The 13,989-nt window shown below is 39.4% G+C and overlaps 1 protein-coding gene across 7 annotated transcripts in view; it reads left to right on the top strand.

Annotated features, from left to right (window-relative positions):
• The window catches only part of nalcn (sodium leak channel, non-selective), a 279,305-nt gene that overhangs the window by 214,022 nt on the left and 51,294 nt on the right, over positions 1-13,989 (top strand). For 5 of the 7 annotated variants that reach the window (XM_034286758.1, XM_034286757.1, XM_034286756.1 and 2 more), the window contains 7 exons: positions 2,760-2,901; positions 3,336-3,409; positions 8,439-8,540; positions 8,675-8,744; positions 9,372-9,398; positions 9,606-9,697; positions 9,996-10,118. In XM_034286758.1, coding sequence (XP_034142649.1) covers positions 2,760-2,901; positions 3,336-3,409; positions 8,439-8,540; positions 8,675-8,744; positions 9,372-9,398; positions 9,606-9,697; positions 9,996-10,118 — 630 coding nt within the window. The remainder of the gene's footprint in view (positions 1-2,759; positions 2,902-3,335; positions 3,410-8,438; positions 8,541-8,674; positions 8,745-9,371; positions 9,399-9,605; positions 9,698-9,995; positions 10,119-13,989) is intronic. The other 2 variants (XM_020055017.3, XM_020055016.3) reach the window with 1 other exon arrangement.

Raw genomic sequence — 13,989 nt, 5'->3', positions numbered from 1 at the left:
AAACAACAGTGAGAGACCTATCCCCGACCCGAAGGCGCAGGGAAACGACCCTCTCGTTCACCGGGGTAAACTCCAACACATGGCGGCAGAGCTGGGGAGCTATAAGCAAACCCACACCAGCCCGCCGCCTCTCACCATGGGCAACTCCAGAGTGGTGAAGAGTCCATCCTCTCTCAAGGAGTGTGGTTCCAGAGCCCAAGCCGTGCGTAGAGGTGATTCCGACTACCTCCAGTCGGAACCTCTCAACCTCACGCACTATCTCAGGCTCCTTCCCCGCCAGCGAGGTGACGTTCCACGTCCCTAGAGCTAGTTTCCGTGTCCAGGGATCGGGTTGCCTAGGCCCCTGCCTTCGACTACCGCCCGATCCTCTACGCACCGACCCCTTATGGTCCCTCCTGTGGGTGGTGAGCCCACGGGAAGGCGGCCCCACGTCGCTCCTTCGGGCTATGCCCGGCCGGGCCCCATGGGGAAAGGCCCGGCCACCAGGCGCTCGCGTGCGAGCCCCAACCCCGGGCCTGGCTAAGGTCGCCTAAAGTAAATTTCACGTATTGTAGATTGTACATTATACACAGAGAAGCTCTGGCGAGCAAAACACAACCCAGAACTTAAACGTGTTCTTGAGACTGCGATAAAAATGGTCAACTACATAAAAGCGCATCCCCTCAATATCAGGCAGTTTACCACTCTCTGTAACAAACTGGGATCGGAGCATGAGTGCTTGCTGTTCCATACAGAAGTCAGGTGGCTTTTGCAAGGGAATGTGCTTAGCCTCCTGTATGAGATGTGGGACGAAGTGTGCTTATTTCTGATGGAGCATGGGTCCCAGCTCGCTGACCACCTTACTGATCCTGACTGGTTAACAATCATATTTTTTTGCATATTTGAACAACTAAATGGACTTAATATGTTATTGCAAGGTGAAAACACAAGCATCCTGTCGCTGAATGATAAAATCCACACATTCACCAGAAAACTCGCTGGACTGAGTGCTGGACTGATCAAATTCAAATGGGTAGGATTGATATGTTTTCTGATCTGGACGAATTCATGGAGGAAAATGAGCTGAGTGTTAACATAGTGAAGATGTCTATCCCACCTTCAAGCCCTCCTGGAGCACTTTAACAAGTACTTGCCAGAGGAAAAAGCTCCAGAAGAATATGACTGGATAAGATCACCATTCACAGTAACTATGGCAAATCATCTGACATCTGACCAGGAGGATGCATTAGTTGAACTGTCAAGCAACCGAACATTAAAGGCAGCATTTAATACAAAGACACTGGCTGAGTTTTGGATTTCTGTCGAGAGGATGTACTGTTGCCATTTGGCACTACTTACATGTGCGAAAAGACTTTCGTACCTTAAAAATAAATACAGATTGCGACTGAATGTGGAGGGTGATCTGTGAGTGGTGGTCTCCAAAATTAAACCAAGAATGGACTTGCTGTGCTCCAAGCCTTGTGCCCACCCATCTCATTAGGTGAGGTTAACTTTGAAATGGAAGTAATGAATAAATTACACAAAAATATTATTACGGTTGTTAGGCTGTTGTGGTCTTTTGTGTTGTCATTATGCTCATGTTTGGATAGGCCTATTAGTGCCTGTGCGTGCTAGCGTGCAACATTTGTATACTTTAACCACCTCCATGGATGCGGGGGTCGCGAGTCACTGGCACCATTATTTTAGGGGTCGTGGGCTGAAATGTTTGGGAACCACAAATATTGGGAAATGTTATTCTGAAGTTGTTGCACTATTTGCCTCCGCAGTCTTTCACAGAGTGGTGAAACTGGTGCCAATTAACCTAAATAGTTGTGTGATTTTCCACCTGGTTTTTAGCATTACACAACTTTTCCAGTCATGTTGCCCCTGTCCCAACTTTTTGAAAATGTGTTGCTGGCATCAAATTCAAATTGGGCATATATTTTTAAAGAAACAATAAAAAAAATATGTTTCAACATTTGATATATTTTCTTTATACTATTTGGTATTGAATATAGATTTTAAATGATTTGCACATTATTGCATTCTGTTTTTCTTCACATTTTACACAGCATCACAACTTTTTTGGAAATTGGGTTGTTCAAAGAAATTAAAATAACAGAATTAAATAAAAAAAATTGATGGGCATCCTACGACATCAAACAGGTAGGCTTGCTATTTAGCTAATAATATGTATAGAGGTAGACGGTAAAAACGCAGTTAAAGGATTTTAGCCTCATTTAGCCTATCTTCTCTTGGTTTAATGTAGTGAAGACAGCTACTACTTTATGTCATCTGCTTTTCCCCATGTCGCTCAGGTAGGCAAGCTTTTCCTACAGTAAAATTGTTGCTGAAATATATATTAGATACAGCATTCTTGCATTAGGTAGTATTTATTATTTATGGTTATTGGGACCTGTTAGTGGTAGTTCTGTTAACATCTTATTGGTGAAGAAAAAATAAGAAAACACATCTACTTTCACTTAGGGTTTGTTGATAATATTAAGGATCATACTTAATCATCAAAACGTTAGAATGTTCACACCTCTAATGATGATGGCTACAAACTGGGTGCGATCAGTAAGACCTTTCCCGGTCCAGGACAGACCAAGACATTTCACTTGGTTGATCGTGTTTAATGATGCAGTGTGGTCAAGCAGTGTGAGGATGCTGGCAGCCCCAGAGTCAGCATTCATGAGGAGGTCAGTAGCATCCAACACTGCACCTACATGTATTTATGTGAATTTTTTTACATTATCATCATTGTACATGTGTGACAGGGAGAGTTTCATGAAACAGTTCATCGATCGGCAGCAGCAAGACACCAGCTGTCTGTTCCGCCGCCTGCCCTCCGCCTCCTCATCCTCCTGCGACCACTCCAAACGGTCGGCCATAGAAGACAACAAATACATTGACCAGAAGGTAATTATTCATGAGCATGTGAATGAACACACACACACGTACTAAATCCTATTCAATCCACAGCAAATCAACCAGAATCCTGAAGGTACAAACACACCCTTTTTCTCATATTCTCTCTTCCCCATACATACATACTCTCACAACCGCTCATGCACACACACGCACTCTCCATGAAACTCCATGTTAATGGCCTAAAATCAGAAGGTACCACAGGCGCTTCTGTTTTTTGTACATACACACACACACAGGCATTGTGTGATAACAAATGTTTGTTATCACCATGGTGATAACAAACATGTTATATGATAGTTGGCTGATGATCAATATCATATGAGGATGTTTACTCAGCTACTAGATTAAAAATGTGTATGTATATTTGATAACTCTTGTTGTCATAAATTCTCTGATAAGTGGCACTGACATATGTTCCACAGCTCCGAAGGTCAATATTTAGCATCAGGGCTCGCAACCTACTGGAGAAGGAGACAACTATCAATAAAATCCTGCGGTAAGGATGATGAAGTAGTTCTATGTTGCTGTTAGATGAAGTTTGAAGGGCACAAAAATCAAGCATTCACAACGATGCTTGATTTGAAAAAAAGCTTACTTGAAAAAAGCTTACTGCCCCAATTCTTACGGTTGGCACTGTATCCCAAACATCAGTCAAACTGGTTATGATTCCAAGTGTGATGATATTGACTTCCTGTTTAGTACCTGGAACCGGTCTAATGACTGTCTGGACGTCAGCAGTGTGGTGTGTGTCTACACATTATGGGAACTTCGTGTGATTAGTTGTTAAATGCTGAGATAATGACGTGTGTTACAAGTAAAGTGTGAGAGATGAGAGAGAGTAAGGGGCCAGCTAGCCAGACAGTACGTAAAATGATTTCTAAAGTGCTGTCTGTCTTGTGTCTTGGGAGAAACTAGAGATGGGACAGACTCATGCAAGCACACACAAACCCATGCATGGAAATTAAACAGTGAACGGTGTAGAAATTACAGTCCTTATTTCAGTGTTCCGAAAGCATTGGGACTGTAATAAGATAATGTCCAAATCAAGCATTTATTTCTCTGTTTCGTTGCAAATCCTGTGACTCTGCCACCCATTGACCCGACCAGCGGTGATGCTTTGTCAGGCTTGCACTGAATCCATCTTTAGTTATTTTTTTTGAGGACTTCTTGTTCAACAAATGAAAGGCATGTTCAATTGGAATTACATTTAAAATATTGACTTGGTAAATCCAGAAAATTTTAGCCCTGAAGAAATGGCAGTATGTTTTGGGGTCATTATCTTCCTGCATGATAAAGCACTGTCCAATGAGTCCGGAGGCAACTACAGAATTCATGCTGCTGCTGCCATCAGTACTGTAGTTACATCATCAAGTAAGACAAGTGAGCCTGTACCAGTGGCATCTATACATGTCCATGTCCATAACAACCACTCCATAATATTTCAGAGATGAGGTGACATGCTGTTAATCTTGGGCAGTTTCTTCTTTTCTATCCAAACTTTCTAAATGACATCACTCTGGTATATGTTAAACTTTCTATCCACCTTTTTCCTGAAGTCTGCAGTAACATTTTTGCCTTTTAATCTGTAACTTGGCCATACTGTTTTTAAGGCTAAGATACTTGCACCTTGCAGTCCAAGCCTCTATTGTTATGCTAGTATAGTCTTTTGCATATGCTAGAGGCTTTCAAACCTACCTCCTGGAAATTGTTTTTGCTTTGTCTTTGAATTCTGGTAAGCCTGAGATTTTGGTTATGGTTCAAATAGCTGTGTCATTTTTGTTTCCTGGACTCTAATTTGCCCATTGTGCCAAGACTATTTTGGGCCCTGTAATAGGGTGACTGTTAAGTGCCTTCCCTGATAATTGACACCCTTGATAAAAATTATGAAAAATACAACCTTGGGAAAAGCTCACTTTGAACCTTTAGTTTAGGTTATTGTTCAAAGAAAATTTAAATAATTAAAAAATATATATATTTTTCTCAAAGACGTTACTATTTTTGGCAACTCATGAAATTCTTATGAACCAAATAGTATTTTCTCATTTAACTCATTACCTGCCAAATATTTATGGAACACTCACCACCTACAGTGCTAAGCCGACCACCCAATGTTCTAAATTGTTAAAAAAGTAACCTGAAAATGTTAAACCTGGCATATTAATTTTTTCTTTGAAGATGAATAACATGCTTTAGTAAAGACTATTCCCTCTCCCCCTGGCCTTAGTATACCACATACAGTGCCAGTCAAAAGTTTGAACATACCTACTCTTTCAAGGGGATTTTTTTTTGTGTGAATTTTCCACAGTGTAATAATAGTGAAGACATTAAAAGTATGAAATCACACCTATGGAGTCATGTAGCAACAAAACAATTGTTCAAAAGATCCAAATACATTCCATATTGTAGATTCTTCAAAATAACCACTCTTTGCCATGATGACAGTTTGGCACACTCTTTGCATTCTCTCATCAGCTTCATGAGGTTGTCACCTGCAGTGTATTTCAATTAACAATTGTGTCTTGTTATTAGTTAACTTGTGTTATTTCTTTGCTTCTTTATGCATTTGAGCCAATAAGTTAATGTTGACAAGGTAAGGTTGGTATACCGAAGACCATTATGTCTGTACTGTAGTAGTCTATATTATGGCAAGAACAGCTCAAAGAAGCAAAAATAAATGACTGTGCATCAATTATTTTAAGACATAAAGGTCAGTCAATCCGAGAAAGGTCAAGAACTTTGAATGATGAAACTGGCTTTCATGAGGACTGCCACAGGATAGGAAGACCCAGAGTTACTTCTGTTGCAGAGGATAAGATCATTAGAGTTACCAGCCTCAGAAATCTGTATTTAACTTTACCTCAGATTGCAGCCCAAATAAATGGTATATGTCAATTGTTCAAAGGTTTCTGCTTGATGCCAGCCTTCATGATCAAATTGCTGCAAACAAAAACTACTACTGAAGGACAGCAATAAGTAGAAGCGAATTGCTTGGTCCAAGAAACATGATAAATGTACATTAGACTAGTGGAAATCTGTCCTTTGGTCTGATAATTCCAAATTTGAAATTTTGGGTTCCACCCACAGTGTCTTTGTGGGACATACAGTGGGTGAATGTATGATATGTGGTTCCCACCGTGAAGCATGGAGGAGGAGGTGTGATTTTGTTTTGCTGTTTACACTGTTGGTTATTTATTTAGAATTCAAGGCACACTCAACCAGCATGGCAATCAATGCATTATGCAGTGATCAACCCATTTTGTTTGTGCTTAGTGGGACATTCATTTGTTTTTCAACAGGACAGTGACCCAAAACACACCTCCTGATTTTGTAAGGGCTATTTCACCAATGAAAGTGATGGTGCTGCATCAGATGACCTGGCCTGCACGTGCACAATCACCCGAACTCAACTCATTTGAGATTATTTGGGATGAGTTGGACCACAGAATGAAGTAAAAGCAGCCAACAATTGCTCAGCATATGTGGGAACTCCTTCAAGACTGTTGAAATAGCATTCCAGCTAGGTCTGCATTCTCTCAAACTGGTTGAGAGAATGCAAAGCTGTCATCAAGGCAAAGGGTGGCTACTTTGAAGAATAAAAAATATCATCATCTTCTTCCGCTTCATCCGGGGCCAGGTCGCGGGGGCAGCAGTCAATATATATTTTGAATTATTTAACACATTTTTGGTTGCTACATGATTCCATATGTGTTATTTCATAGTTTTGATGTCTCCACTATTATCCCACAATTGTAGAAAATTGTAAACATTTAAAAAGAATGTTGAATAAGTTGGTGTTTCCAAACTTTTGTGACAAAAATAATGTGTAATGACACACTTGGAATAATATCCTACCGGATGTTTTGTAATTACATATACTGATAAATCATTATTCTATTATAATTACATATTTTTTAAGTTAAACTTTATTTTGACAGGGAGAACAGATTGTGACCTGGATGTCTTTTAAGGCTGTGCCTTATGTAGATATGTTTACATGTACATTATAGGTCACAATACAAAGTGACAAAAGTTCTGACATGTTTCTAAAATGGAACCCTATTTAAAATGTTTACTTTGTTCCCAGTTCAGTAACATGTTTTTTAAAAGAAAGCCTATCATCTAACCATCCCCCTAAGTATTTACATGCAGAGACCTGTTTGATTTTACTACCATCCAATCTAGTAAGTACAAATGTGTTTCTAACAGTTTGGACCTAGAAAAAATATATAACTTAGCATTTAAAACGTGGTAAAAGAGTTCTCTGTAGAATCTTAAAATCAGACTCAGACCCTAATCAGACCCTTAATTCTTGGTCAGCTGAAAGAGCAACAAAGTACATCACTATTCAATCTGCATAAATTTTTTTATGAAAATGTCTGATATAATCACCAATATTATTTATATAGAGTGAAAACAATAGCGGGCTAATTGTTGAACCCTGAGGAACTTCTTTGAGTAATTTTAAGGGCTTAGACTTGACCCCATCTTCACTATTAGGGCAATTATTAAGCCATTTAAATTATACACGTGTAAAACCATTGTTTAGTTATCTTGAAATAATGAGGGAATGGGAAACTGATCTCCTGATAGAATAGTTGCCATAGGCCTACTTGCAAGAAAAACAACTATTAGACAACTCGCATTGAGACAGCACGTTTCTGTAGACTACAAAAACAAGTTGATTTCAACGCCAGTATCATTGTTCCAAACCGAGAGGAGTTTTGGGAAAATACGATCGCTTAAATTATGAGTCTGGTCCTATGCACTGGCACTTAAATTAACCCGTTTCAATGCAAGGACTCCTGGGACAGACCCGCAAAGACTTGCTGTTCTCATCTCATAAAACCATTTCCTGACACTGGACAGCTAACAGTTGAACAGCTTGTTTTTGCTGCACACTTTGAGTCACTCTTGTCCAATCAGATGTCTTCCATGTTTTCACGTCAACACCTCGTCGGAGCAGGTACTATCCTAAATTTTGCCCAATGTAAAGGCAGAAAAGGCGAGTCGAGGCAAATAGAGTTGAGCCGGTACCATGCAGTAGAAAAGCTCCCAAAGCAAGTAGAGGCGAGGCGAATAGAGTCGAGTCGGTACCATGCAGTGGAAAAGCACCATTAAAGAGAGAGAAAATTACAGTGATAGACAACTTGAGAGAGGGATGTTTTTGGTAGTCTTTTATTCATTTAGCTGAATGTCATTGACATCTACCTAAATGGTAGATGTCAGTGACACAAGATGGACATTTCCAGGATGGCAGCAATACAGAGATTTTTATTAACTGGCTTTATTGGTCCATATTTTTGGATCTTCTTGATTATTTTGCACTTTGTGTTGAAGTATCTTGTTGAAGCACAAACAACACATGTAGAAGCTAATAACCCTTTCACTCAATGCAGATCTCCCCATCACTAAAACTGCATGGTGTCTAGTTTTAATGTTTTTCAATGTTCCTTCTTTGAGGCTCTATTCTGGCAGTGTTTTTTTCTTGGTACTGCACAGTGTCTGTCTCACGCTCTGTGTTTCAGGGCTTGCACCAGACAGCGTATGCTGAGTGGATCCTTTGAGGGCCAACCACTGAAAGAGCGGTCTATCCTCAGTGTCCAACACCATATACGCCAAGAACGCAGGTCTGGCAAACATAGGTTCAGGAAGTCGCACACTAACATACACAGACACACACACTCACACACGCAAACATTCATACATCACTAAATGGTATATTTCAAAGCTATTGACCTTTGACCTTGTGCATTCTCTTCAGGTCTCTGAGACATGGCTCCACCAGTCAGCGAATCAGCAGAGGAAAGTCCCTGGAAACACTTACACAGGATGTAAGAAACACACACACACACATACACTCTTTTTGGCATAGAGGTAGTTGTATATTACATTTGTATAAAATGTACAGTACATCTTCATTTCCACACACCATCCTCAAGGAAAGCTGCCCTGGACCAGAAGTTTGGAGAGCACCAGTAAGACCTGATAATTTTTTAGCGGTGGGCACCAATGTGAGCCAATTTGAGCTACAAATATTGAGATCTTGGTTTATTCCTTACTCTTAAGCAATACTATTTTGTAATTTAAAAATCATGACTGTTCCAAAAGGCATAAAAAGCTCCCAACTTATAATACAATAACTGGCAACTGATGGTCCTTCAACAGGCTTCTAATTGAAATGGCCAATGGGCAGAGACCTATCACTAAAGTTCTGCTGCAGTATGGGTTCCAACCCGACTCACTCCTTTCAGCAAAAACTCTCGCATAAATATTGGTTTAAAAAAAGCTGCTGATACTAAAAGCCTTCCCATATCATATCCTGTCTCTATAAATTACTGTGCTGTTTTGGGCGACTTGCATGTGATTGGCATCTTTGTCACAGCATGGTTCTACATACTATTGTTTTGTCACCATCTATAAATATTGCATGCTGCTTGGTGCTGGCCAACTACCAACAGTCAGAGCAGAGATCACACTGGCACCCGGTAAGAACATCATCTTCCTACATCCATCCATTCCATTCAACATTGCTCCGCTCAATATTACTTTATCGGCACAGTTCTAAATCGGATTCCAAATCAGGTGGTTGGGTTAGCACCACAAGAAATAGAGAAACAGAATGTATTTGTAATGCTCGAAGTAGCATTTTCTGGAAAACACACGCTTTGACTGTTGATTCCTCTGCCATTCAGCATTCTAGCACGGTGCGTTATCGCAATGCCCAGAGGGAAGACAGCGAGATCAAGATGATCCAGGAGAAGAAGGAGCAGGCTGAGATGAAGCGGTGCACACACACAAACACACACACACAGTGTTATGCCCACCAAGGAACTGACTGCTCACCACTTTGCAGTGGATCATCAATCTGCAACCCTTAAAAATGATAACAAGTTTTTCCACTGTCAGCAACTTAAGTCCTTTGAGCCCATCCTTGAACCTTTCAAAGTTTGCTTCATTATTGGTTGACAAATTATCCTACTTTAAGGACAGCATTAAACTGTCATGTGTTCACTTGTTCACGTTTGTGTGTACTTGAAAGTGTATAATGGATTTGTTTGTGCGTCTGTGTTGTGTTTGAGCAGGAAGGTCCAGGAAGAGGAACTTAGGGAGAATCATCCTTACTTTGACAAACCTCTCTTCATCGTGGGCAGAGAGCACCGCTTCAGAAACTTCTGCAGGACGGTAGTTCGGGCACGATTCAATGCGTAAGTCAAGATCATGGTGTGCCATGGCTGGTGATTCATGTGGCTGCTAAATCTCATGGCAGGTCAGTCAAAATCAGTAGTTTTGTAGACTGTAAGCAGGCTGTAAATGCCTCACAATGTCTTAGAATGTAAATTACTGGACCTCTTGCAGCAAACACCCCAGGTTAGTTCTTCAACATACTTTTATTTCTGGGGCTTGCGCAGCAAACGCCCCAGGTTAGTTCTTCAACATACTTTTTATTACTGGGGCTTGCGCAGCAAAAGCCCCAGGTTAGTTCTTAGACATACAACTTATTATTATTATTATTTAGAACACTATTCCACCTACACCGTTTAAGGTAGAAACTTTGTTCAAATTTTAAAACGTGTGGACTGGTCTGGATTAAGTTGCTTGTATAAATTATTTTAAACTTGTATAAACATTTTTAAAATATTAAACTTTTATTAAACTTTTAAAACTTCATTGACTTGAATGGGATTTCTTCAGAATTCTGAAGTTTCCATTGTTTAAACTTCAACATTCAATAGACTTTTTAAAAAGATACAGTTGTCGCAAACAACCTACTTTAACACTTTTCCGAGCGATTTAGAGAGAAAAAATTATCATTGTGATCATTCTCACAAAGTCGGCTATTTTAATGTGAACATTTAAAACAATTTATTTAGTTACAGCGATTTAACAAATTAATTTCGCAATTTGGACCAATTTGCATATGAGAGACAAAATGTAAAGTGTTTCATATCTTCGTCTATTTTTCAGCCATTTGAATCAGAAAAAAATATGAAAATATATTTTACTGAACTTGAGATACTGCAACTGCAGTAACCATAGCAATGCGTTTTATAGAAATATTTCCCAAATGGCTGCCGTTTAGCCCACTTTCCCAGCATGATGGACAAAAAGTTTGTGTTTCATATGTTCCACTACTTCTCAAATATTTCTTAGCAAACTTGAGACACTGCAATCGGAGTAACCATAGCAACAAGTTTTCAAAAACAGCTCCAATGGAAAGTAATCTCTGAATCAGACATACCAACATGGAGGAAATAAAATGTAGATATACTTCTCAGCTATTTTGATCAGAAAGAATTTTGAAAATATCTCTTGCCAAACTCGAGCTACTTCAACCAGTGCAAACATGACAACAGGGGTTTTTCGTACTTTTCAAAAACAGCTCAAATAGAAAGTACTTTCTCAATCAGAAACATCAACATGGAGGAATTTAAATATTGACATACTTCTCAGCTATTTAAATCAAATAGAATTTTGAAAATATCTCTTACCAAACTCGAGTCATGCAACCTGAGTAACCATAGCAACAGGATTTTTTCCAACTTTTCTAAAACAGCTCCATTGGAAAGTACTTTCGGAATCAGGCACACCAATATGGAGGAACCTAAAAGTAGATTTGTACCTCTCAGCAAATAAAATCTGAAAATAATCTGAAAATATCTCTTACCAAACTCAAGATACTTCAACCGGAGAAACAGTGACAACAGGATTTTTTCCTACTTTTTAAAAACAGTTCCAATGGAAAGTACTTTCTGAACCATAAACACAAACACGGCTTAAGCTAAATGTACCTCTACTTTTTACCTACACTGCGTGCACAATTATTAGGCAAATTGTATTCCTCAAGATTTATTTTATTATTGAACAAACACAATGCTCTCAGTCAATCCAAAATATAATTGAACCTCAAACTAAATGTTTAACAAAGTAAAAATGAGTTTTGATCTTTCTCAGGGGAATACATAAGTCTACACAATTATTAGCCAACAATTAATGTGGAGAATTATTAGGCAACTAAATTACAAACATAATTTCTCCAACTCACTTGTTTATTCTCAATTTTTAGAGTAAGTGCAACAAATGAGTAACAAAATGAAAATTAAATAACATTTCTGGCCTTATTCAGGGACCAATATTGCCACCCTTCTTTTCTATAACTGCCATGAGCCTTCCATCCATGCAGGCTGTCAGTTTATTGATCTGTTCAAACATCAACTGGTGGGCGGGGTTTCCAGATTGATGTGACAGGTGGGCAGGACATCCGGTTTGCAGGGTGGGACTTCGGGGTGACATATGGACTTCCTGTATGACGTGTGTTAGGGCAGAACTTCTGGAGTGACGTATGCATGTCTGGTGACTTATAACAGATGGTTTATGTTTGATATTTAACAAATGGGTCTTCCGGAATGTTAAATTCCTAGGCAATAAGTGGTATATCAATGGCAAGATGTTGGGTGTTCAACAAAAGGGTGCCAGGGTCCAGCAATTCTATAAATCCCCTGGGATTTTATGTTCTGACTAGTGGTACAACAGATGTCATACACCTGGTGGTTGTTAACCTTTCATGTTTTATGGGATGATTGGTGTGGTCTGTGTATTTAAATCACGCAGACACCGGTGATGGTCATTCAGTATTGCCTGAGTAAACTTAGCTACACAATACAGAACATGGCGGATTGAACTTTTTCCACCCTCAACATGACCTATAATGTCAACAATTCAATTGAAAAACAAAGTGAAATCTATGAGAATTTTTTAAAATAAAAATAAACTCACAATAACCTGGTTGTATAAGTGTGCACACCCTTAAACAAAAACTTTGTTGAAGCACCTTTTGATTTTATTACAGCATTCAGTCTTTTTAGATAGGAGTCTGTTAGCATGGCACATCTTGACGTGGCAATATCTGCCCGCTCTTCTTTGCAAAAGCTCTCCAAATCTGTCAGATTGTGAGGACATCTCCTGTGCACAACCCTCTTCAGATCACCCCACATATATTCAATTGGATTCAGGTCTGGGCTCTGGCTGGGCCATTCCAAAATGTTAATCTTCTTCTGGTGAAGCCTTGCTTTTGTGGAATTAGATGTGTGCTTTATCTCGTTGTTGTGCTGAAAGGTGAACTTCCTCTTCAGCTTTCTAATGGCCTGAAGGTTTTGTGTCAAAATTGCCTGGTATTTGGAACTGTTCATAATTTCCTCCACTAATTTCCTCCAGCTAAAGAAAAACAGCCCCAAAGCATTATGCTGCCACCACCATGCTTCACTGTGGGTATGGTGTTCTTTGGGTGATGTGCAGTGTTGTTTTTGCTCCAAACATACCTTTTGGAATAATGGTCAAAAAGTTCAAACTTGGTTTCATCAGACCATAACATCAGACCATTTCACATGTTCTTTTGAGGGACTTGATGTTTGTTTTTGCAAACTTCAGCCAGGCTTGGATGTTTTTCTTTGTAAGAAAAGGCTTCCGTCTTGCCACCATACCCCATAGCCCATTCATACGAAGAATAGAGGAGATGTAGCACATAGCCAGTAATTGCCATAAATTCCTGCAGTTCCTTTAATGTTGCTCTAGGCCTCTTGGAAGCCTCCCTGATCAGTTTTCTCCTCATCTTTTAATCAATTTTGGAGGGACATCAAGTTCTTGGTAATGTCTCTGTTGTGCCATATTTTCTCCACTTGATGATGACTGTCTTCCCTGTGTTCCATGGTATATCTAATGCTTTGGAAATTATTTTGTACCCTTCTCCTGACTGATATATTTTAACAATGAGATCCCTCTGATGCTTTGGAAGTTCTCTGCGGACCATGGCTTTTGCTCTGAGATGCAACTAAGAAAATGTCAGGAAAACCCTACTAGAAAAGCTGAACTTTATGTGTGATCAATCTGTCACTTTAAATTATGGCAGGTGTGTAATGACTTCTACTTAACATGAGTTTGAATGTGATTGGTTGATTCTGAAAACAGCCACATCCCCAGTTATAAGAGGGTGTGCACACTTATACAACCAGGTTATTGTAAGGTTTTTCTATTACATTTTTCCCCCTTGAAGATTTATTTTAGTTTTCAATTGAATTGTTC

This window comes from Esox lucius, chromosome 16, assembly GCF_011004845.1.
Source record: "Esox lucius isolate fEsoLuc1 chromosome 16, fEsoLuc1.pri, whole genome shotgun sequence".
Lineage (NCBI taxonomy): Eukaryota > Metazoa > Chordata > Actinopteri > Esociformes > Esocidae > Esox > Esox lucius.
This window is presented reverse-complemented; position numbering and strand designations above follow the sequence as displayed.